Here is a 26,997-nt window from a genome sequence, read left to right as displayed (position 1 = left end):
GCACAAACAGCACTTAGCTTGCAAGGGTGAAGCAGTTATTCCCGGTCCCAAGTATTTACCAGTAGAAAAAGAAAACAGCTTCCAGTGCAATAAACAAATATTTTAGAGGATAATGTCGCGAAATAATAAAAAGAACAGGGGAAACAACACACTGAGGGTGTTTAAGGGGATTAGAGGCAACATGGCGGACGTAAACACTTCAAATAAACCCGCCTTTGGAAAAAAAAAATTGATATACATGTTTATAACGTATCACCTGTGGGCGGAGTGATACACTATGGAGTGGTTCGGTCAGGAACTACTTCGCAGGCTGCTGTTCAAAAAAGGAGAAAATTATGAATGAAAACAAAAAAAACATATCTCACTAAGTTACTAATATAAATTCTCACCTGAACTGTTCAGGTAAAAGGTTATTGCATTATACTGATATAAATTCGGTGGACATAGTAGGTTAAATCAGAATAAAAATGTAACATTATACTATACTTTAAACCATATACTATAAACTAACTGCGACATTAACCTATAGTGTAGTATAGTTACCGCTGGTAGCTCCATCATCATTTATAAGTTGATTATATTTTCCATTAATAATCTAATAAAATATAGTGGAGTGAAACGCAAAGTACTTGCCACCAATACTACTACTTCTCAAGTAAAGCAAATACAGTGAGATTACTACTAAAAGGGACAGACTTAGTGTTTTTCATCAGGTGTTTGGTTTTACTTTAAAACCATCACATGGAGCAGGCAGAGGTGGCGAGGAAACGATGAGTGTCCGTTATGTTGAATGATGCAAAAGGTCTCTTCTGAAAAAGGTCACTTGTTGATAGAGCTGCTGATATTTCATGTTCACAAGAAGCCTATAGACTGTGGTGAGGAGCGCCGAGTAAACGCATCATAATCTGAAAAAATATGAAAACACTAAACAAGGCCATGTACAGTAGTTGTTGGTGATATTTATGGATGAATTTAACTTTTATGGGGCAGCTCCAGATTGATCCAAATAAGATTTAAAGATAATCATTATTCCTGTAGAAGTGAACTATTCAACGTCATAGTTTTCTTTGCATCAATTTAAGACAACTTGATTCAATACAACTTAAAGTATAAACTCAATGAGAGTAAAATATAAACTAAATCAGACCTTGTCAGACAGTTCCTTTGTGGTCTTAAAAACAGATTTCAGAGGCAACTCAAAGTCATCTTCTAAAAACACATTTATTTCTCCCAAAGGACAGAGGCTCATCTTTTAGCAGTATTTACAATATACAGTACCGGGTTAATATCTGTACACTTCCCTTAGGATGCCCAGAAATTAAGTAAAACCGCAAAATGGTCAAACAATAAAGATGAAAAGACAAGAAACATGTATCCTGGCACAGACTTTCGTTAAGCTTATGTCATGGAAAGAGACCCAACAAAAGTAAATTCATAAAAAAATTAAATAACATAAGAGCGGTTATGCGGAAATGGCATGGTTCAAGTTCAGAGTTGTCCAAAGGGCTTTGTAACCATGACAACCATTAATGTACCATTTATGTACCAGTGGACAGCATCCTGATGTATGATTGTAAACAGACGGAGAGAATCTCGCCCTGGTTTCTCTTTGGCCACACTGATCAAGGCCATAGACCGGGGATGATGAATGTTGAAGGGTGTGATGTCCTCGCCCTCTTGCTTGCTGTTCAAGGAATGTTATTGTGGAATAGATGGTCGATGCTGTTGAGTGGTTCTGGTCTTGAAAGGGGCTGTATTGACATCCTGCTTAAAGTACACACACATGCATCCATGTCAAACAAGTACACAATTACCTGTTTACAGATGCACTCTTGCTCTCACTCACACAACCAGCCTTAACGTGTGCGCACAACAGAAGCAAGTCCACATATACGCATTTCTTTTTCTCTTTTCAAAGTTTCAGATGGAGATTGTGTGCGACGGCCTCACAGGTTGGTCTCATCCCAAGTTGGGTCGTTCATGCTCTTTAAAACCCTCCTCACAACCTTCTCTAGATCCTTCCTTGCCCTCTGCTCCTCCTCCAGTGACCTCTTCATCTTCTTAGTGTCCTGTTGTTGAAAACAATATTATAACACAGGCTGTTGATTAGCAGATTTAGAGAAGACATGAGAGACTGTCTCAATCCAAAGCTACAGTCTCTTATTATCGTTTCTTCAAATAATGTGCAAAATCTCAGCTTTCAAAAATCGGGTTTCAAAACGACATTCCTAAACTTTATTACAAAAACAGGTCAATACAAGTAGATCTAACTCCACTTAGTTAAAGTTATGTCAACCAACTTTTTTTTAGATTAGATCGTAAAACAGTGAAATTTTACTTAAAGTTATATAATTGATAAAAAACACAATCATAATCCATCATTGAACATTCACCTGTTTTAGTTCCTGAACCTCATCCCTCAGAGCGTACACCACATCCACCAGGCTCCTATCAGACAGGAAGATTTACAGGTCAGCACATCAGTAACACCCACAGGTCTGCTCATCAAATGATAGGTTCACTCTGATTCAAGTCCATTTTAAAATGAAACTCATATTTGCACTACCACCTTAGCATATTTGCACTATAGCACATAATTGCACTACTGTTTTTTTTCTGGTGTATATATATATTTAGATATATACATTTTAGTTTCGATTTAAACATTTTGATATTCTATTTTGTATTATTTTATGCAATATTTTGTTTGCTTGTAAATATACTGAGCATTGCTATAACAGAGCCTGTGACCCAAGCATTTCATTGCCAGCGACTGCTTAATATAATTGTTGTGCATTTGACAATAAACCCTTGATGTACATCGCAAACATTTTAGGTTACAGTCCATTTTGCATACAATTGTACTTTTGCAGAGAGGTACTATGGATTTTGTCCCCAATCTCTTCATCATCAGTATCTCCAGGAGCAACAACTGTATTAACCAGAATAGGTTTCATTGAACAAATGGGCATGATTGTTGTTTCAAGACCTACTTGATAAGAAGTAAGATATAATCTCAATGCAGTGGCACAGACCAAGACCATAATAAGAGTTACAGTTGAAACGTTACGTACTTAATATGCAAGTCTTGAAAAATATATATAATCTCAGTCATAAAAATGTTTTAAATGAAGGGAGACTGTGCATTTGTTGATTTGCCCATAAACTGGTCAATCCTCTTTATTTAGTAATAATGGCACTTTTTGACCTCTCTTTTTAAGTACTTATTAAATAATTATTCTCTTAATTATCTCACTAACAGAACATTACAATTCGATAAATCTTATTCCTCTGTACCATGAGCGTATTGAGCTGGTCTAAAGTTGAAGTCATCCCTAACAAATAAGTGTAAATAAGAGTAATAATTTCAACAATATACAGCTGTTATTGAAAATTACCCCATATTGAAGATCTTAAAGATTTAAGTCCTCAGTTGAAACAGATTGGCTTGGGGCTGTGTGCTACAATCACAGTTTGATAGTAGACTACGGCTATTTTGGTTTTGGTCCCTCAATGGGATTTACAAAATGTAAATTCAGGATAAAGGAGAAGAACGTTAACTTACTTGTCTTCAGCTGCACTTTGTCCATTGCGACTTACATCTAGGACCTTATCCTCACCAGGGATGATCACATGAAGTCCTGTTTCTCGTTGCGGTCCTGTTTCAAAACAGAGGAGTACTCAACACTTGATACACAGCTTTTTCTCACCTTGCAGTGAGATGACATCTTCAGTATATTACGTTTTCATTCCACAGTGTGAGCTTCTTCTGGAAGGGCCAGCAGCACCAAAGAGAAGGAGATATACCACAATTGTTGGTAGTAGTGTGTTAGTCATGCACAGAGAAGAAATCAGATAGGAGACAGAGGAAAGAGAAAGGAAATGAGAGACAGTGACAATATCAGCCAAAAAAACCCAAAGAAATTCCTTCATTTATTCACAATACATTTCTCTGTCAGTAAGAATCCTAAAATGAAAACACGCAGCAGATATAATCATCATATTTCATCCTCACAAATCACCCGAAAGCCAGTGTCTACCAAATGACAGATTTATTCAAAACTCATAATACAGCGTTTGGGACTTGAACACTTGAGCATTGTCGAACAGATACACTGAAGGCGCTGTTTGCAGATAAGACGTGGTCACATGTGTGAACTGGATACAGCACTAGAGCACACTGAGACGATGTTTGTCACAGACAGTCTCTTTACCCTGCCGGTCCCACAGTTAGTTTCACAGAATACACCCGTCACAAAGTATAGCACGTGATGTAAGGACAGTGATATTCTCAGCTCAAATACTCATAAAAGGTACGATGGATTTGTTTTCGCTTGTTCCATGACAACTAGTATTTACAGAAAGGACGCTGTGTGCTCTTCGTTTATCAAGTCCACACTGACAGTATACAGAGGTTGAGTGAATAGATCACATAGAAATATTTCCATATAGTCATCTCTTGTTTTTTTTTCTTTTAAACTACGAATGAGCATTTACTTTACAGTAACACTGAATACTTAAGTCTACCTTTAGGACTATATCATACACACTCTAGGCAGACGACAAAAAGTACAGAATTTTACAGATCTACCCCCCGCCCCCCCCCCCCACCCCACCCCGACGCCCATTTACATGATTGTGCAAAATAATTTAAACACTTCATGTTATAATTTCAGCGTAAACTTTAAATCAGACCAATAAAATGTAGAAAAAAAAGAACGCAAATGATTCATCCAGGGATCATTTTGTAAACATTGACATAAAGAATAACATAAAAAAGAAAAAGAAATGCCTTCATACAAAATAATGAATAAAGAATTTTAATTTTCATTAAATAGTACCGTTACATGGACCAATATATTCCACATGTTACCTGCATTGCTTACTGTAAGAGGAGATAGACTCTAAGTGGATGTCAAGCTGTACTTTTAATACCAATACTGGAAAAATACTTCTTCATAAAAATAGTTATTAATGCAGGTTAGTATGGAAAACCACGCAAACCAGACAACACAGAGGGGTGTCTGACTTATGAGGCCGTAGCATAGGTGTTAGTTTGTTGTGACACAAGGGATCTTTGTTTATGACGCTATGCTAACTATGTCGAACTGTCAGAGCCATCAACAGCTACACTTTAAAGAAATAGTTAATATTTTGGTATGTAGGATTATTGGCCTGTGTGCTGTGGATTAGTTAAAAAGAGACTGATACCACTCTAATGTCTGTGGTAATAATGGTTGTATCGTAGGATAAGTTAACCAGATGTTGGATAAGCTAACCAGGAGCACCCCAGCTTGGCAGGATAGCTTCTGGTTAAGGTAAGTTAACAAGATTTAGGTTGGTTTAGCAAGACAGCTTCTGGTTGAGGTAAGCTAACCAGATGCAGGTTAGCCTAGCAAGATATTTACTAGTGGAGGTAAGCTAACCAGATGCATGTTAGCCTAGCAACATAGTTACTGGTTGAGGTAAGCTAACCAGATGATGGGTTGCCTAGCGAGAAAGCTTTCGGTTAATTTAAGCTAACCAGATGCAGGTTAGCCCGGCAATATAGATTCTGGTTAAGTTAAGATAACCAGATGCCGGTTAGCCTAACAATATATCTTCTGGTTAAGGTAAGCTAACAAGATGTAGGTTAGCCTTGCAAGATAGCTTCTGGTTAAGTTAACCGCATGCAGGTTATCTTAACAAGAAGGCTTCTGGTTAAACTAAGCTAACCAGAAGTTGGTTTGGATAGCCAGAGGCCTGTAAACTGTAGCTAATTTATTATTTGTTTTCTGTTCCATCCATTGAAGGTTAACTGTTCTCATAACTAAAACATAATCTTCTCGTTATGACAAATAATATATAGATTCAATTTAAATTAGCCAGCAGCTCCTCTTCGTCTTCTCTTTATTTTTAACTAGAATACTAAAGTGTGTCGTCTTTGCACCTGAGAGTTGAATTAATCTTCATCTCGAACTCTCAGCAAGAAAAGCAATTAAGCATAATCCCAGTTCCAAAAATATCCGATCCTTCCTTCAATGAATTGGAGAAACATCCCTTCTCAACATAAATATCAACTTGTACAACTGTAGCTGTATTAGGTTGTAGTTTACAGTTATTAGTTTTGCACTGCCCTGTGCTGTTCTATGAAGCTTTATATTTCATTCATAAAGTAACTTGAGATATGATAAGACTGTAAAGATAACCCTGTAGAACCACTGACACAGTAATATTACTGAATTTAAGATCAAGTTTTAAAGGATTATGCTTAGTAGACTTCACAATACAGCAAATTATTAAAATGTTAATTTAACAGTGCACAAAAAATCTGTCTCACTTAACTCTAGTGGTGGAATCTGGTAATGCAGATAGCTTTCCTGGTATTTCTGCCTCCAAACATAAAAAATGGCTTACTTTCTTTTGCAAAATTTAAGATCAGAAAGGCATTAAATAAATTCATAGCTCACTGATTCTGGAAAGACCAATTGGTGCCAATTGTCTTAAAATGTAAATGTTAAAGCCATCTATAACTATCTGCACAACATGGATAGTACCAGAAATAAGTATGAAAATCAGTTTTTTTTTAATGCGAGGAAGCTCCTTAAAATGCACCATTCTTAGCTTGGATCTAGTTAGTGAAAGCTTGACCAGAGTGTATGTGATGATCTCCTCTTTTTGTAGCAGCTACAACAAAGAACGGACTGACAGTCACATACTGTTAATGTTCGCAAGAACACAGATTATTCAGCAGTGGTCTGGTTATTATGTTGAATATTGTTCTGCTTTCGGCTGGCAACATGAATAGAACTTTAAAATTATTAAAAAGAATATTATAAAATTTTAAGAATTTGGATATTACATTTACATGCTGCTATTTTATCAGCAAGCAGGGGCATATGTGCCTCATCCTGTGTGTCTGTATACGCGCATGTGTCGTATCTGTGCTATATTTGAGCATTCATACTCTAAAGTCACATACTGGAGAGAAGTAGTACATGGTAAATAGAATATTCTCGTTCCTGAATTACATCTGAATATCAGACAGGAAAAACTCAGTCCCCATCTCTCCCCCATCCCTGGTTCCCCCATATTCCCGTCCAACTTCCCTCTCCACTCTCTGCGACGAGAGTCCGTCGCATTTATGGTCAAACAAGGGGAGTGGTCACATTCAAGATAAATTAACAAGAATTACCTAACACTTACTGCATGACAACTACAGAAAGAGAGGAGGCACATAAAAGGGAAAGTGTCAAAGGCAACAGGGAGATGCTTTGAACATCTTCAAAACAGACCGTCGAAATAAATTAACAAAATAAGTTAACAAAAAAAATGAACAAATATATATAAGAAAATAAATAGATCAATAAAAAAAAACGTTTTTCTTTCATACATTGAAGGTAAAAGAGGTAAACGTGCTGTACGTTACATTAGAGTACAGGGTGGCAGTACTGAATATTCTTTAGTTCTGGTGAGAGATGCAGCTCTTGCGCGGCACTGAACCCATCCTGTAACTGTGGTTGGTCCAGATGGAGTCATAGTCAGAGTCCTCCGACAGGTCAGAGGTCAATTCGGGCCGTGACACGCTGCTGCGGCGGCCCGTTGAGTCCGCGCAGGAGCGGTTCACATCGGCAAGCACGTGGTTGTGCATCAGGTCAGTGCCCTGCCAGGCTGGACGAGGCAGAGCCGAGGTAGAGGTGACGTTGCGAATGTTGAGGGAAGAAATGGTAGGCGAAGGGAGAGGAGTGACGGTGCGGTTGGGGGGGGAAGGAGCATACGCAACACGCAACAAATGGCAAATCATAAAACCAATGAGATGGAGGATGAGATGATGGCGCGAATCAGAATACATGGAGAAAATCAAAGCGCAGTATGCAGAGGAGAAAGATTGATGGAGAAAAAAAAGAGAAAGAAGGAATTCAACCACAGCAATGCCAAAGAGTGAAGAGGTGAGGAGAGACAGAGAGAAGAGAAGATATTGTTAGAAAGATCAGCTCTGAATACCAGTGTTAAAGAAAGGCTCTGAGTCACAGATATATAGTCAATACTAAGACAGCGAGCTACAGTATGAACACTTCTTGCACTTCTTGCACATGTAAGAGTAAGATTTGTGTTTTCTTTCTTACTGGAGTTCAGAGTCTGCCTGGTTTTGGCGCTGGTGCAGTAAGCCTCAATAACTTTCAGGATCTGGGCGTCTTCCTCCAGAGCAGCTGTACCTGAGAGTGAGAGGGAAAAATTAGATCTCCCCACACTGCTCAATGCAATACTACCTACATTTTAGAAAATGTGCTGTTTTTTTTGTTTGCATAAGTTAAATAAACCCCACTGTAATAGCTGTCCTTTAGATGGCCCCTTTACTATGAGGCAGCTGGTTGGCAACTAGGTCGGTACAGATGTTTGGCCCAGATTATCTGGTAGTGTGAGGGGTTACAGAGCTATTCTTAAACCTACCGAACTGCCTGCAGCATCACCGGGACCCCATGATAATTATCTAGCATGTTTGATATATAGGATTTAAAATCAGGATGATTGCTTCAGTATATTCCTAACGTAACCAAAACAGCCAATAGGAGAGACTGAAGCAGTTGTTGGTGCAACCAAGCAAAGGTAAGCATTCTGAGGCTTACAAGAGGTAGTGGTTTGTTTACACAAAGAAAAACGTTAAAAACGAAAAAGTTTGAATCAAACTATAACTTATCAGTAAGATATTTCATCTGGGTTCAACACAAACTGTAAAAATAAAAAGGATCTTGAAATTTTGAACATACTCTTCCTCGAGGCAAATTCCTCCTCAGACTGTTTCCTCTCTGGCTTGCGCTTGGGAAGAAGTTTCTTCACACTCTTAGGGCTTTTACTAAGATCCTGTAAATCAGAAATTTATTGTGAGAATTTTAAAGTTTTTATACACACACACATCCAAAAGACAGAGTCCCCCACCTCCTTGTAGCAGAGAGCGGCAGAGGGCCTTAGAGGGGGTGCAGGCCTCAAGCAGCTCAGGCTCCAGGGTTTCGGGGTGTTGGGCGGCTCCAGTGGACCCCACATCATAGTGCTGTGAGATGATCCATGGGAGGAGGGGTGAGGCAGGGTGTGGTAGGTGGGGGCCACTGTCATGGCCCTGCCCTCAGCATGCCGGGATGGGGTGAGGGGGTGAGATGGGAGCTGAGGGGCAAAACAAAAAGGCTTACTTCCTAATATCAGCATCAGCATCAGCCTTCTTAATCCATACATATAATTCACTTTTTACTGTTTGAGATTAGACTAATGGTGTGCAGAGTTATTGAGATACATTACAAACATTTACGTTAAAATAAAATAGTTAAAAAAATATAACATTTGTAATAATTTCTCTAAATTCTTAATTTTGGGGTAAATAAGCACTATGTACATGCTTTGGAATTACAAACTGTCCACCTGAGGAACTGATTTTAGGGTTCACTCTGTATCAGTTGTTCACACTAAAGTGGGTAACACGTAAACAGACTAAAAAGAAAAGCCTCAGTATATGAGTATGTAATAATCGTCAGCTCCTGACCGTGTGGCAGGGCACGGTGAGAGGTTTGTGGCTGGGCGCTGTGGCTGAGGTGCGTTTGATCTGTCGGCTCAGATGCTCCACCCAGTCCTGCAGGTCCTGCTGGTTGGTGCACGCCACGTGGAGACGGTCAAACAAAGCTCCTGCAGGAACACAGACAATGACTGAGGGCATTGAAAATGGATTAAACTCTGCATCCAGCTCGTCTGGTGTGGTCTTACCATTGAGCTCAAAAGCATTTTTATGGGCTTCACAGTCTTCTAGTTTGTTCACTGTCATACTGGTCAGGGGCAATTTTCCCTGCAGAGGAAAATCATTATATCAGACAATGACTTTTAACACTGGGGAGCAGTTTAAGAAATGTTCTGTCCGAGAAATTACTGACCTGGAATATGAAGCCGCTCATCCTGGGGCTGGCAGACAACATGAGGAGGACGTGATGGAAGAGCATGAGGTAACGCTCACTCTTCTCCTAAAAAACAGGATCAAGAACAGAGAGGTGAATATAGAGAGAGTGAATACAAGGAAGCAATCATCTGGTGGGTGACACGGCTCTATAATGTCTGAGCCATGTTCAAATCAAAGATTCACAATAAAGCTGCTCTCAGACATGCACTGAGGTCCAGACATTTTATATACATTTTCTGGAGGGTCTGCATGTGAGAACGCAAAAGTCAGACTCAGTTGATCGGACATTTTCCAGAGTTTTTCCCCGCCACTAATGGAAAATGGCTGAGTTAGCCCATGTGAGAATACAGCAGGAAAATGTCCGGAAGAAAACGAGTGGGATTGCTACTGTAAAAACATGGCAGACTCTGAGGGAAAGGATCTGCCCTCAAAGTGGATGAAGAGGGCTATTTTTATGTTTAGTCACAAAAAAAAACATGATAATCAATATTAAATTCAATTTCTGTGGGCGGTGCTCGTACCTCGGCGCCAGGACTCTGGACTAAGACCTGGCTCATGTAAAGCACAGAGCCCAGCGTCTTGATGTCATCCCCCTCCCACAGGCGGATTGACTCGGTGAGAATCTGCAGCTCCAGCTCCTTACGCTTCCGCACCTCCTGACACTGAGCCTGGCATGACGGGAAAAGACAAGCTGCTTAAAGGCCTGTTGTTGATTCATGACATACAGTATGAAAGTCTGTCTACATGCTGCGTCTGACGAGACAGGAAGTGTTTTCAGCTTACAGACAGATTTTTGAAAGACGCCATGCACTTCTGGATGTCTGGCCTGTCGGGGTAAGTCTCCTGGAGGAAAAGACATGTATATGGTTATTAAAACACAATTCATGACCTATTCTAAGATTGCACCGAGACAAATGAAAAGGCACAGACACACACCTCCATGTGCCTCTCCAGCTCTTTGAGTAAGTTGGGGTACTTGTCGATTCTCATGAAGGGTTTACTGAGGCCCGTGGTCAGGGTGAGGATCCCAGGGATGACGGCCCCCCTCCCCTCCATGAACTCCCCCAATACGTCACTACAAGAGGAAGGAAAGAGAGAGACAGGGAATGGAGGTCAAGGCATCATTCAACCTGGATGACGTGCAAAGATTTTAAATATGTTCTCTACCTCACAGACACTTTTTCATTGGGTTTTTAACACAACCAACAAACTATTCAGACAGCAACTAAATGGACTCTTTAATGGTAGTTATTTTACACAGGTTAAAAAAAATAATTTAGGTCCAGCATATCTACCTGGCATTCAGACTCTTAGATCTCAAAATATGATGCCTTCATAATCAAGATTGATTGAGTGGAGCATTAAAAAAAAATGAAAATCACTGAACAAGTGTGAGCTGCGTCCACTTCTTTTGGTTTGACAAAAATTGTAATATTTAGTACTTTTCACACCTGCTAATTTGGTTCTGACTAAACTGAAATGTGTGAATGTCTGGACTAAACCGGATAGGTGTGAAACTGTCCTTTGTCCCTCTCCTCGAGTTGTATTCAAGTTGTTTTGCTTTGTAAAGATAAAGTACTGCCTCAGCTACAGCTGTGCTGGTAATAGAAGACTGCAAAGTGTGTCCTTAGTGTGCACAGGGTTGAGCCACTAGATCTGCCTCACTCAGCAAACAGCAGGTTACAACAACAACAACAACAGTAAAACAAAGACAAACTTCACCAAGTCCAATACCTTTTTTCAATACGACCACTTGTGCTGCATGAAGGAACTCACCTGTACTGGGTGAGCACATTGACTGCACAGGGATGGTTGGAGCAGTAACCGATATACAAAGCTTTCATCTGTGGCATGAGGTTGAGAAAGAAGCCCCCCACTCTTTGCTGACTCTCTGGAAGCCTAAAAGAAAAAGATAGAAAATCACATTGTTAAAAATATATCTGCACAAATTCCTGTGCACCAGTTAAGAAAACAAACAGCAGCAGCAGCAGCATATTGAGTGTTTGGTCTCTGACCCACTGCAGATTGGTGCTGTACTATTCCACATGCCTGCAGTACATTAAGTTCAACACTAGATGTCCCTCTGCTTGTTATGAAACAGTGATGATGCTGCTGCTGCAGTGAGGCTGGGTGTGTGATGAGGGACTCACTTGGTGCACTCCTCCAGCGATTGGACGAGCATCTGCTGGAAGGTGCTGATCTCCTCCAGGTTTCCCAGAATTAGAGCCACATCCGAGCTGCTCAGCCTGGAGGCAAAAAGGATGATGGGAAAAGAAAAATGGTGACTACACATTCAGACAGGCACTCAGCTCACATATGTTGTAAGACGACACCTAATCAGATTGATCCAGCTTCCTGTTATACAACAGGAAGCTGGATCAACAAAAAAAAATATCCTGGTTCTGGATTCATGGAGCTTTGTGTGTGAATAAGTCGTACTTGTCAATGCTCTGAAGAGGTCGCAGGTAGTTTGTCAGGAGGCTCTGAAGTTCCTTTGAATATTCTGTCTCTGTTTCCAAAATGTTTTGCAACACCTACAACAGGAAAAGAGGAAAAACTTACATTAGGAAATGTCCATATCCAAAGGACTGGAGTAGGTTAATTATTCTCTTGAGGGTTACAGATACAAGTTTTATATTAAATGAGTAAGTGCCACAATTTTTTGAGTTAATAAACGATAGAAGCATTAAAAAAATACTTTACTACATTATAATTGATCAAGCAAAACACGTATTCTACTCTTCCTGCAGATTAACTCAGGATTAAATATAATAGAAAAGATGCACTTTATCAATCCCAACCTGGGAAATTCCTATTTTAGAGCAGCAAAGTTTCACGCAGATAACACGCTTTACAAAATAAAAATATATATAAGAACAAATGAGGAAAGAAGAATATAAACAATAAAAAAGAAGATTATAGGCATTGATCACCTTCTGCATATAATGAAATTGTAATGAAGTGCATTTTATCAGAGGTGGTTAAGCGAAGGCCCAACAGTCCCCTTATCAAACCACATTTGAATTCAGTAGATCTGGATTTTCAGAACAATTAGCTGTTTCCAACACATTTTTATGACATGATAATCACATGTTTTAGAGGTGTCTGCTCTGAAAACACTGAAAAACTACAAGATGTATCCTTGAGGATGACAGTGTGTGTGTGTGCGTGTGTGTGTGTTTGTGTGCGTGTAAAAAAACAATATCACTGGGCTTATTATGCCATTCTGATCACAGCTTTGTGAATGCAGGAATTAGGCTGTAAATTGTCAATGAGCGCCTTAGACAGAGCTGAGAAAGTATGTCAGTAGTTTGTTTGGACGGATTTGATTTTAACGTTGTTTATCCCAGTGCTCCAGTTACAAAACTGAAAATCTACAAGTTCTTAATAGAAAATGAGCAGAGATACAGACAGAGATTACAAAAAGAATCAGTCTCTAACTCAGTACCTTCAACATTTCACTTAAATGTTGAGTTGCATTCTTACCAGGTTGTAGTAGGTCTTGCTGATTGCAGAAGTGTCAAAGCCTTTAGGGGGACTCTTCAGGGTCCCCGACTTGGGAGACACTTGTTTGTCTGTGATTAGAAAGTAACAAAATGAAACACTATATTGTACATGATGAGCCAATCAACTGAAACACTGAGCAGAAAGTAATTTATGCCTGAAAGATTAAATATCCTACAAAGATGTATATGCAAATAATCTTACATCTACAGTTTACTTAAGTGAAGATACCCAAGACTGTTGAAACCTGCATTCAGACATACAGAAATTTTGAAATCATAAATTGGGTTTAGTCACGTTGGCTGGGCGATCTACTTCATTTTACATTCCTGTAATCGAAAAAAAACATCAGGGAGCCGACTGATCAATAGATTAAGTAAGGGCTTGTGATTCCCAAACTATAATAAATCACTGAGAAAATAGGATATCTTAATATAAATATAAATTATTCCTGTTGCTCTGAGAAAAGATGAAAAATAAACATGTATTAGCCACATGCATTTATAGGTCATTGACACAGATCAAAGACTAAACAATGATTTTACTTCCAATTAAAAAAAAATCTAAGAATATATATGAAGAAATGCTACCAACTTTAAATAACAAGAAGGTCACTTCAGGACAGCTTTTCACTACTCTTAATATACAGTAAGTACACATCAGTTTTTTGTGTACTTATTGATAGTTAAGTAGAATCCCAAAACATGTCCCTATGTGTTTTTTTTGGTGCCTTGCAATGATACATTTTCCTCCAGCAGGATCTGAACTATCTATATAAATTGTTATTATATAATTAGTCTTTATAATCTACAGTCTTTAGAATCAGAGTTAAATTGATCAAGTTAAAAATGTCACTCAGACAGAAGAACGAAATTCGAGCTGCTACCTCGTGACACAAGATTTTTAACCAGTGAAAAAATAACGAACCACAGCAGATGTGAGGCTGTGTAACAATTGTATGACCAGAATGTGAAAATGGTAACTGTGATGTTGTCCATACATTGCCAGGTTTTGAATCTGAGGGATGAGAAAATATCTGTGATGAATAATATGTAATCTCTCCAGCTGCTTTGTTCATTCAGAGGAATGTGGGAGCAGAGGATCCTTTCTGAAATATGTGGTTGAGGGATGCAAGTGACAATTTTGGAGGTTGTAACACAAACGCAATAATGTAAAGAACTAAAACCCCACTGTATTAATATCTCAGTAAGCTAATGTACTGGTTTAGTTATAAAACCAAACGTTCTTATTGTCTTAAATCATTCAAATTCAAGAAGGATCAACATCACATAGCTGTCACCCATCATAAGCTCCCTGCGTGAACACAAGTAGCCGAGGTACCTACCAGAGCCCTTGACCTCGCGGACATAGTTGCTAGGAAACCAGCCACTCGTCCCGTTGAGCAGCCCCTCCCACCAACCGCCATCCTCCTGGCGAGTCACACCGATGATGTCCCCCTTGGCGAAGGAGAGCTCATCCTCGTTGGTCTGCTGGAAGTCGAAGCGTGCTTTCACCAGCACCTGCTGTCCACTGTTCTCCGACATGTCCTGACGAGAACGAAGGGAGGATGTTACCAAAGAGGGAATGTGAGGTGAGACACCGATGAGCAACAGATTTGTTGTGAAACATTAAAGGTTACATGGAATTGTGAAACAAATTATTCTGCAACAAGTATCACACTTTGTTTAATATCATGTAAATATATTCAACCAAAGCATTCTGATGTGAATAGCCTGTGCCATGTCCAGTTGCTTATAGATCTGAATATAGTGTAAAGTTTGAATGGAAGCGTTTAAGCTAAGTTTAGTGATATATATATAAAAATATATATCAATATATATCTATATAGTTCTTTTTCTGACAACCCTCAACCAGAGCAGAGGTCTAATCAGTAGCAATGGCTTAAACCACCATGTATGTGCAGGACCTTTAACCACCTATTTATCATCATATAATTGTGTCCTTTAACAACTTAGAAACATTAATTGTCCATATTTCAGCACTCACTTAACTACTTTGTATGATGTATAATTAAGTATGTATTGATTCTTAATTTGTCATATTTGATTGCGCCAAAATTACAAAAACACATTATCAGTTTTCAGTGACCCTGAACTTTTGTGTTCCTAAACCCAGCTGTTGGTCAGCAGCAGTGAGAGTTGAACTCACCAGACTGCGAAACTGGTTCTGCAGCAGCTTGGAGGATCGGCCCAGTGAAGACTGGGAAGACAGCGACTCGAAGGACTTGATGCGGTGGGCAGAAGAGTGTCGGGCACACACCGAATCGCTGCCCACTCCGATATCTGCACACAAAGGGCAAAATATAAATACACCAGACCTGGCTCTGGCAGCCAGCGCCCACACACCTACGACTACTCGCCTGCCTTTCATAAAAATAAAAACACCCCCACATGCCGCATGCAACTCACTCATATTGCACATATTTTTAACTCACCTGCAGTCACTTTATTCAGAGCGACCAGACTGCTCAGCACCTTGGAGAAGTTCAGTCCCAGCAGCAGGTCACTGGCCTCAAACGGCTGCGGGTGAGAGAGGACAGAGTGAGACAGGGCAGATCTGTGAGAATCATCAGCAAGTACATTTTCCTTTTAAAGCTAAATCGCTAATTCCAGTGCAGCAGGGCTGTGTCATCACTGGGCCACACAGTGCGCAAGCGGCGAGCAGTTGATCAATAACTCAGTAACAGAAGTAGCTGGTGAAACACAGGCATGCATGTAGGTCATATCTGCAGCAGCTACAGCTTTACACAATACTGTGCATCATAAAAGTTAACGACTGAAACTGAGCTTTGACCTCGCCCTGCTTTATGAGCAGGAAGTGCATCAAATGGTGAGATAGGACTTTTTTTTTTTAAATTGTACATTTTCAAAGCTCAAGAAAAGATTAAATCCTATTTGAGCAACAAATGCTGCTTAAATAACCTAAGCCAGAGGAGCGACAGCCGGAGGGGCTGTGTGAAACAATGCACGTAGCTTTACAAGTAAAAAAAAAGTATCTATCTTAAATAGAAGATGAATGTGTGAAGGTAAATATGAAGATCGTGGCGGTGCCGCGAACAGAGGCTGGAGACTCTGCCCTTTGCTGCCTGTCTTCCCCGATCTCCCTCTCCCCATTTCACAATTGTTCTGTCCCTATCTCGAAAGACAAATGTGTGCATGCTGATTTTCATGTAGAGCAGGGAAGTGAGGCACCATCACAAGTGGTCACTCGAGACGCATTCCCTCGCCAGGTGGGAAGTGATGCACTGAGAGCTGTGCACTTGTAATCGGATCCCCTGAGATGCACGTTGATGCCACGTCGGAACACGTCAACAGAAAGCTGAAACTACGATAACACCAAGTGAGTGTCACTGAGAGGGAAGGGAAGCCTGAACCATAGTTTGTATATGACAGGTCACTTTCTCTCACTATCCAGAAAATAAGGCAGTAGCGATCGAGGGATGGAGCAACAGTATCGACGTCCCAATTGTGAGTCATTCATGACATTTTAACGTATTTTAAGCATCAAATAACTGATTAAATCAAAAATTACTGGAAAAGGGAACAATTGAATAAACAACAGTGTGATAAGAATTAAAGACAGAAACCATTAATGATCTTGTTTTGACTTTTTGTTTTGACCCAGGTCTCGTCTGCTAAAATGGAGGTGAAAGGATTTATGACCAGTACTGCAGCAAGCCACCAGGCGGCAACCGAGACACATTGGCTTGACTTTTGGGGAGCTGCCTTGTCGTCCATCTTCATATACAATCTATAATCTGAACGATTAATAAACTGTAGTAGACTGATGCATTTATGGCTTTTGGTTTCACAGAAAAATGGAGAATAATTCCAGCCTTGTCCTTAAACTGCAGTAGAAGAGCAAACACTGATTTTATCACTGTCAGTGTGACGCTCACTCTCCCCATGGTTAGCATGAATGGCAGCGATTGTATCTGTGTTGATGACTGTGGTTGTCTTCTCTCTTTGGGTGTAACGGCTTCAAATGATAAACTGCCCCGGCTTCGCTTATATTGAGTCTGAGTGACTGTGAGATGCTTCTCTCTCGTCTTCCGCTCTGATTGCAGATGTGTCCTCAGGGAATATGTGAACGACTGTGAATGCAAGAGTGAGTGTGTGAGTGTGTGTGTGTTTGTGCACACTAAAAGACTGTCCCTGGTGAGCATTCATGTGAGAGTGCCCCCTTCCTCACCCATCTATACTTTCACTGGAACTCAAACTACAAACCACATTTCCCTGCCGAACGTAGACGTGAGATAAATCGGTTCCTAGTTACAAATGTGACACATCTCTCACAAGAGAAGCGTGGCGCACATCAAACATTCATGCAGGGAGATAATGAGCATGACTAACACGACAAGATACAACACGTCTGATGGGCCTCAGCATCACAGGCAGGTAATGATCCCCTCAGAGCAGACAATAGTGCAACACCCCTCGGTGACTCAGCAAGCTATGGCAGCGCAGTAAACTGCTCCCACACTTCCCACACCTACCACCATCAAGGAAATCAGTATTTACTGCACAGGGAATTACAACCCACTACACCGGGTCCACTACAGATAATGGAATATGGTGACAATATCATATTTTACTTTAAAGCATCACAACTTTCTTTTTACCTAAAAATATCAGCTGTTAAATTAGTTTAATAGTTCACTCACTTGGAATAGGGACTATGCTGCAGCTTTCATTTCTAATCCTCATACTTAACTTCTGTTCTTGCTCTACGTTACTTTGACTGATAGTTGCTGCTTAAATTGACAAAATCAGGTCCAGCAAGTTCAAGAGTAATGATGAACTGTAGATCAGTGCAAAAGACTTCATTCATCATTAAATCATTAAAAAACTGCTTTTATCGCCAACTTTTAGCGAGGAAACTTTTAATAAATGAACAATTCTAAATAGAGATTGATGAATTTGTTGCAGCAGCTCTTCTGGTTCAGGAAGCCGGGAATCATGGGTAAAATCCACCATTCAGCTGTGTTTCTGGGACTTCACACTCAGAGCTCTGGCTCTGAGTGTGAGCCTGGCTAGGGGAGCCCGGCTCCCCAGAAAGCCTTAGCTTGTGAGCTAACTGGGCCGATGGAGCCCCGGCTAGCGTTAGTTAGCGTTAGCTCGCTGCTGCTACCCGTCAGACATTTAAGTGGCCGCATAAACATGGGACCCCCGGGACACCTATAAACGTTGACTCAACAGTGTTGAAGGATGCTGCTGCTGCGCAAGCGCAAGCTCCCACTGCTCCCACTGCGGGGCTGCGCTGGGGAGCTGGAGCTCTCGCAGCCAGGCTTCGGTCCACCTGACTCTGGTTCAAAATGAAATGGTTGCAAGATTGTATCTTCATCTCCAGTAGCCATATTTCTACAGAGGTAATGGATAGCTAAAAGTCTGGGTGCTTGTATCTCCTGAAGGAGGGAGGGGCACATAAAAACAGGTCAATCTGAGGAGGGCTGTTTTAGACATGGTAAAAAGGTGCTGTTTTAAATGATCATTGTGGTATTTTGACCAAAATATGTTACAGACATTTCATTAAGACCCCAAGGAACCATATCAACTTGTGGTAAAATGGGCATAATATATCCCCTTTAAATTTACTAAATTAGGATTAAATTCCAATACTGAGACTCCCATTGCTGTTTTATATAGTATAATACAATATCAACAGTGACACATGCATATCTTTAAACAGTAATACTGCAGGCAATCAAACTAAATAACAGCTTTTACTTTAAGGGTGTTCAAATACTGTATATATACTTATTATATGGATAACACTGGACTCATGGGCAATATTCCTAAACATAGAGACAAGGCAGACAGTCAGTTTATTGCTAAACAGTAGGAAATTCTTCACGGAGTAACCTGACCTCAATCCAACTGATCATGCGTCTCCATTCTGAAAGACCACATTGAAGACAAAAATCCCCCGAGGCCAGAGAGAATTGAAGATTGCAGTCGGAGCTGAGAGTTTTTAAATTTGATTTGATGCATCGGCCTGAGTATTTTCTCAGTCGACTGAATATGGCCGCAGCAAAGATCTGCTGCTGATGTCTGTGCGTCACAAGCCTTCGCAAACCATCAACTGTGTAGTTAATATGAGATGTGCAGTTCTTTTTTTATTATCTGTTAATAGTTTCCTAGAGGCTAAAATGATGTCATCTATTCCCTTGCTTTGTTGGACTCACAAGAACCCAGAGATCTTAATCTACCATGATGTGGTAAACAGGAAATCAAAAGAAATCTCAAATTTGACAGCTTTAAATTCACAAAAATATATATGGGATTTATGCAGGTAAAATAATTAACAATCAATTCAGCTAAAGTGCCAAATATTCCCGTTTCAACTGAATACAATGCTTTAATTTTCTCCTGATTTTTGGAATTTTTAACTAAACATCTGAGATTTTGGCATTGTTGGTTTGACAAAACAAGATATTTTAAGCTTTCACCTTTATCTCAAACGAATGGAGGAATTTTGAATGAATGTTCAGTAAATTGGACAATTAATAGAAAAATAACTGACAGTTATTGATAATTAAAAAATGTCTTCGCTGCAGCCTTGAGCCAACACCACAGAAATTGGTGCTTTTGTAAACATCTTCAACAGCTTACTGCCAGGGTAGATACAGGGTAAGGTTACTGTTGCAGAGGGACTAGCGGGGTCATGAGAATTCTAATGATCACTTCCTGTGGTCAGAGTCATCAGAAGTTAAGGGTAAGTACCAGCAGCTGCCTAAGTGTCGCACACGCTCTTGGAGTGACTAATCGGGAAGGGGTTTCAACATTCGATTGAAAATGGGATCAATCTGGTTGAAATATGGCAAGACCAGCGCGTTGATGCTCTGCCAAACATCAAGCTTAACTCAATTAAAACGAGGAAGGTCAGGCCGGCGAATAGCCCAGCCTCTATCTGCCACATCTTTCACATAAAAGCAAACCACTGCTCTAATCTGCAGCCGCAGCTACCTGGGGCCGGAGCCAGCATTGCCCGGAGCTCTGGAGAAGATCCATCTGCAGATGGTGAGCGGGAGCACTGCCATGACCCCCAAACCACAATAATCCTGTGCTGTCCACTTCAGTCCCCCCAAAAAAATTAAAAGTCACATGTTTAAAAACAATTTCGCCTGCCAGGACTTCAACACAATCTTAACAAATGTGGGTCCTTGCATGTCAAATCATGTTTTGGGCTACAGAAGCATTTCACATGTTTCTCACATGACCAAATCAGCGTTTTAAATTTTCTCAAATTTTGTTACGATCTGTGACAACCCATACAGGAAGTTGGTGGCAGTGTTGATTGGAGACCCAAATCATCACAACATATCAAAAAGGAGTTGTTATGACAGGGGAACGATTACTTAAAAAAAACAGATTATTGCTCAATAGCTTTGCCAAAAACTCTCCCTCCCTGAACTGAACCAAAACAAACAGAGGCTCTTTATTAATAAATCTTCTCCCTCACCGGCATCTCAGCTGTGTGTAACCACTAAATGATGTTTCACACACTCAGTGTGACAGCGCTCTGTCTCAGCCCGTCTCCACCTCTCGTTCTGTGGCTGGACAACGCTGGGAAACAGTGAGTTCCATTGTCACACTGGGGCGGTTCAATGACCCCACTGTGCACTGGCCAACACACAGACTTAAACAGCACGCTGCCTTCAATTTGCTACAGATTATGAACGGGTAAAATCATTACTCAAAAACTAGAATGCACCTAAATACTTCTATAAAGACAAACACGCGTGAGGTCTTAATCTGTGGTGGTAAGACTGAGAATTACAACAATATCTATAATGACTGCATTGTTATATCTATAAATAGCAATGTAACAAATATTAAATATACAACCCTGAGACCACTCCAGATTTGTTTTAAGTCTGCATCTCTACATGTACGGCAGCCATTGCATTAGCGTCTGTGACATCTGGGATACATGTTTTCAGTAGTTCAAAGACTATTACTCTTTTTTTCATATTTTACCTTGTAAAAGCAGATAATCTGATAATCTTGCAGTGGACTGCTAATATTTTCCAGAGCTGTATATAGACACAAAGGCTATGCATTGTACAGGCACAGTGAGGAATAAATCAATAATTAATCAAGCTCAGATTTGAAAACAATTTTGCTGATTAGGTTTAGGATTTGCCATTTATCGTGATAATTATTGACATGTACTGATATGAACATTTGAATCATGATATAATTTGTGGGCACATCGCTCAACCGTAAGTGGTCGTGACAATAAAGACACATGTGAACCCAAGGACAAAGCTTTGCATTAATTAAAAAGCTTTAACATGGGCTGGGTGATGTGACCAAAATTGAGACAAAGATGAAAAATGAATATCTATAATTGTCACATTAGTATATCTTTTAGGTTTAAAGATGTTTGGTCCTGAGTGAAGGTTGAGGGTTCAAACACTTATTTGTGGCTGAGGGTAGATCCAGTGCTTGCACAATGAATTAGCAACAATCTAAATCGATATATACCCAACCTTTGTTACATTTCTATTGATAAACACGATATTCCGATAATTACTGTTATTGTTTGATCACCCAGCCCGAACGTAAACAAAAGAAGGAAAAGTAAACAGGCCACAGTTGACCAGTTTGACCCATTAACGTCACTGGTGTTTGCTACAACGTTGCACAGCCCCAGTTCTGTTGTGCCCGGCCGATGTGGGACTGTTCCCGGCTGCTACACTTCCACTCCTCCTCCCTGTGTCAGCGGCTCCACCGGCCCCATTGTTCGAGTCCCCCTCTTGCACACAAACTTCGCGATGCACTCGGTGATACGCGCAGAGCAGCGTCACGTTTTAACACCAGATATGCCCAGACATGTGTAAAAAGAAAGAAAAGGGGGGAAAGCCTCTCACCTCGACGCGGAACGACAAGCAGCCCTTCAGAAACTCCTTTATGTTGCTCAGACACTCGCCGTCGTTCTTCGGTTCCTGGTAAATCTGGAAAGACGCAAACGCTGGTTAGAGAAAACCAAATGGATAAAACGCCTCCTGCCTCCCTGCGGCTGCCGCTGGACGAGTCCTCCTCCTCACGCTGCAGGTATCTGTGAGTTTATCAGCCCGGAAGATGCGTCTTCTTTCCCCGACGCGCATTCTACAGTTGGAGCGGCTGCACTGGGCCTGACGCTCCGGGGAGGCTGAGCACAAATCCCGCAGCGGGGAAGTGGAGGAGGCGGCGGAGCTGCTGGAGGGAAATGACGTTGACAAATAGGGATCCCCCACTGCTGTCCTCCCAGCCTATGGCAGCACTGGGTTTTATTTTAACTTCCTGTTACCACATGGGAGAGAATAGCACATTTAAAAAATCCTAAAAGTCTGTCATCACTCATCCTTTAAAGGTCCAGTGTGTAAGGTTTAATTGAAAGGGATCTATTGGCACAATTTTTATATTTACATTTTTTTACTTACATGGGGGCTGCCATATAGTAGCCCAGATGGGACAACTAAACACCTTTTGATTTTATTAACAAATTAATGCTACCACAGCTTCTCTGTCATGTTAGGAGGGGAAGGGTGAGGTGAGGGGTGTTCACCTGTAACATGCAACTTCACCACTAGATGTCACTAAATTCTACACACCGTTACCTTTAATATAATGATTTCCAATGCAAAACAATCACTGACTATAATCTCAGTGCTAAGACATTGAACACCTTAACAAAACCCATTAAAGAACAACTGAATATCATTATCATCACGAAAGTATATAGACTTTAAGACATAACAGCTGCATTAGATTGTACATGTCTGCCTGTTAAAGTCACTTCTGAGTGTATGAAGATATTTACACAGTATGGTAGTTTGAGTGATGAAGGATGTTTAAGACAAGAACAACATATATTCTTGAGGAAATACAGCAGGTTGAGTCCGTAGATTCCTTAAATCTAAGCTTGGAATTTAATTATGTACTGTATTTCCTGATTCTACCCAATTCTAGTTTTAATTGTGTCAATAGGTGTTTTTTATTCTATATTGACTGTGTTTACTTGTGTTTTTGTGTTATTTTTATAAACACTGTTTTGAGAAGTGCTGTATAAATAAACATATTGTTATTATTGTACGTTTGAGAAATCTCATTGTTATTCTTTCTTTCCATTAAACATGTTAAAAAACAACCTAACAAGGTTTTCTGGGAAGGATATCTTGAAGAATTTTGACCATGATATCAAGAAATGTTATATTTGAAAATTACACTTATCAGCTCTCTCTAGTGGACACATTGTGTAAGGCAGCCACTGTTTTCTGTACCTTTATTAGGTTACTGATTTGTCTTGGTTACTTATCAGTCAATATAAAGACCATTACTGGTATATTTGCAGTAAGTTCTTCAGTTACAGTTTTTTTCTCATATATCTCACTGTCCATCCATCCTCTATCTATACGATCACAGCCAATCCCAGCAGACATTAAGCGCATTATGGACTCATCACCGGCGTATTGCAGCATCAATATATACAGACAAACGATTCCCTCTCATTCACACCTATGGACAATTAATTTAAAGCCAAATCTGCATGTCTTTAGAATGTGGGAGGAAGCCAGAGTACTCAGCAGAAAACATGCAAAGCTGGGATTTGAAACAGGAACCTTTGTGCAGTGAGGCAACAGTGCTAATGTAATAAAGTAATAAAGTGCTAATATGATGATGAGAAGGGGAGAGGATCATGTTGTCTGAGTGTGCCCAGGTTAGAGGTAAGTATAGGAAGCGGGCTGGTAGCTAGTCATTGATTATTAGTCACTAGAACGATCATGTCGTGTGGGTCACTGATAAACGAAAAACCTTCTTTCGAGGATATAAAACTGAAACATCCTCACATCATGGCCTTGCAGCTCTCGCTTGCTTTGCGCTGTAATTGGAGGGGAACTGAGCAGCGAAGATGAGACGTGAAGGACGTGGACAAAGGGGAATTTTACAGCTAATTAGAAATAACATGATACAACCTCATGTTTACATATCTGGTCTGTGGGGTAATGCTACTGGCATCTACCTTGATGGTAACTGACACGTGGCCCACTTGTGCCCCCTCCTCATCTCATACTTTCCTCTGGCCCACATTCACATCCACTACTGCAGGTCTGAGGGCAATTATTCAATCCGATTATAGCTCTGGGAACTCGGTACAGAACAGAAACAGGGAAGGATGATGACTACAACATCTTGGAGATGCTGTGGGTCGCATCTGGGTGTGCCGACCAATGATACCTCAGATATATGCCAAGGGATTCAAACCCTGCTCATTATTTTAAAAGCAAGAAGGAGAATATAAATGTTAGATAAAAAAGGAGGCATACATGGGGAAAAGAAAAACATTATTAGCATTTATAGTAAAAATAGTGTAACATTTAGAATGATAACACGGCCAGAACAGGTCGATATGTTGGTCAATGTTAGATTACCACATATCAGTTATAGGCTGTATATAAAGATGGCTGACATGACGGCGCCCCAAAAGTAAAGCTAATCTCAATTGTCCCCTGGTGGTTGGCTGCAGAATAGGTTATAAATATTGCCTCATCTATATTGGTGGATGGGACATGAGCAAATGAACATTTCTCAAAGATGGTGTCCGTCATTTTAAGAAGTTCTTATCACAATGATGTTTGTTCAAATGTTCATGTTTTTGGAGGTTTCGATTTTTGGTGTGGTAACGGGTCGAAATGTCATGATTGACAGCTTAGACTTATACGTCAAGTTTTTGCATTAGTGCGACCTTGCTGCAATTGCTACAGACTAAAATCCAAAAGGTCATCCTCGCAAAATGACAGCATATTGAATACAGATTATTTTGACTTAATTTCTGGATAGTGAGGGGAAGTAGAAACGTGTCGTCCATCTGATAACAAGACAGTTATCAGCGTAGACATGACAAGTATCTGTTTGAGATATCATTGATTCCATTTCATAGTTTGTCCACCAGGGGGCAATGACAAGTTAGATTTTCATTTACTATATGTCCCGCTCAGCATTGCTCTCCCATAGTATGGTCAGAAATCCTAGATTCAAATTTTCTCATCAAAAGCAAAAAGAAAATATTCATCAATGCATATTTTGGTTTGAATACTTCAGATTATCTACCACTTCCCCTTTTCTTCTGTATTCCTACTATAAAAACTAGAACCTGTCTTCAGTGACAAACATGCCATTCACTGACCTGTTTTAAATCTATTGCCAGGTCACTCCTGTCAGACCATTATGGTAAAACAAATGATGAGGTGAAATACATACCACTGCAATAGTTTGATAATATTAAAATGCTTTTGCAGTGCAGGACGGAGGAATTCCAACATCTTCTCTGCAGCTACTTGCAAATGAGACACATGAAATCCTCCCTGACATAAGATGAGAGCAGATGTGAGAAAGAAGCTCAGCAGCATACAGGCTGATTGGGCCTCAGACTTCATCTGATAAATTTCATCCATTAGTGTGTCTGTGCAATGCTCAAGATGTGTCCTCCTTTATGAACCGTGCTTAGAGATACACTAGCCCTCATGAAATGCTCATGTGAACAAAACGGTGCAGAAAACAAACCCTGATTTCATCATGTCACACATGAATTAAACAACGCTGACAACGTGCAAATTGGAGGAAGCTGTTTTATCATTTAACGCACACACGGAGCTGCAGCAGGGGGCCTCCTGGCGGAACGTTCACTTTCAAGGGAAACATTGGCTCCTTGACGCGGGGCCTGCTGCAAGGCTGGAGCTTTAGGTTGACGGACACAAACACGTGCACTGTGTCTTTAAATGGGGAGAGGGTCCATGTCTGTCTGTCTGTGCGCCTTTGCAGTCAATGGCGGCCCACTCTTATAGCCGAGGAGTGTGTATAGTCATCCCTCACAGACATACAGGCCACATCGCCGTGGATTAAAGAGGAATTTGACACCGAGGCTGTTGAATAAAACCTGCACTGAAACATAAGCTGCTAAATGAGGCCTGCATTAGTTTATTTATAAGACCCCACAGTGGATCTAACCACCTCTGATACATCTGATCGATCATTTCTCCTGTTGTTGTGATGCTGCCTTGTTTGGAGCAGATCAATACGCACCGGGGCCTCCTTTCTTTCCTCCTCTCCTTTCTATGATCCTTTTTCTTCTCGTTGCTTTTGAATCGCCCCCACGCTGACACACGTTATGTGCCGCCACGTCCCGGCGTTGTTTTCGCAGACAATAACCCGGGCTGCCGTGACCTACAAAAGAAATCGCCTCACGGACCAGTGCGCAGAGGGAGACGCCAGACAACAAACCGCGGATCCGGGCAGCGCGCCCCGCCGACGGGTCGGGCGGGCATAGGGTTCTGCAGTACACGGGGAGACGGGGTCAGTGTGTGTGGGGGTGTATTGCTCTTACTTTCTCCGTGGACCCGGGGCTGAGCCGCTCCAGCAGCCGGCACAGCACCACCCCATCCTTCAGGGAGCTCTGCAGGAACGCTTCGGGATCCGAGATGGTCTTCTTCGGCGACTCCAGCACCCCGAGCGTGATCAACCATGTCACCGTCTGTTCCGCCGAATTCATGTCCAGTCACAACAGATCCCCCC

The 26,997-nt window shown here is 40.8% G+C and overlaps 1 protein-coding gene across 2 annotated transcripts; it reads right to left on the bottom strand.

Moving 5' to 3' along the window:
• Positions 1-1,202: 1,202 nt before the first annotated feature.
• arhgef7a (Rho guanine nucleotide exchange factor (GEF) 7a) lies at positions 1,203-26,997 on the bottom strand. 2 transcript variants are annotated; one of them, XM_062402694.1, is made up of 22 exons: positions 26,810-26,997; positions 22,317-22,400; positions 15,876-15,960; positions 15,590-15,723; positions 14,766-14,967; positions 13,403-13,491; positions 12,356-12,450; positions 12,067-12,162; positions 11,693-11,815; positions 10,853-10,991; positions 10,700-10,759; positions 10,438-10,584; positions 9,894-9,980; positions 9,730-9,808; positions 9,512-9,651; positions 8,917-9,138; positions 8,748-8,841; positions 8,106-8,195; positions 7,471-7,650; positions 3,566-3,659; positions 2,394-2,448; positions 1,203-2,069 (listed from the first exon to the last, which is right to left on the bottom strand). In XM_062402694.1, exons 1-22 carry the CDS (start codon positions 26,972-26,974, stop codon positions 1,947-1,949), a joined length of 2,583 nt encoding a protein of 860 aa, XP_062258678.1. In that variant the 5' UTR covers positions 26,975-26,997; the 3' UTR covers positions 1,203-1,946. The 2 variants fall into 2 exon arrangements, with proteins under 2 accessions (XP_062258678.1, XP_062258677.1); XM_062402693.1 differs by lacking the exon at positions 7,471-7,650 and having other exon boundaries at positions 26,810-26,989.

This window comes from Platichthys flesus, chromosome 13 (assembly GCF_949316205.1).
Source record: "Platichthys flesus chromosome 13, fPlaFle2.1, whole genome shotgun sequence".
In the NCBI taxonomy this organism is placed as follows: domain Eukaryota; kingdom Metazoa; phylum Chordata; class Actinopteri; order Pleuronectiformes; family Pleuronectidae; genus Platichthys; species Platichthys flesus.
This window is presented reverse-complemented; position numbering and strand designations above follow the sequence as displayed.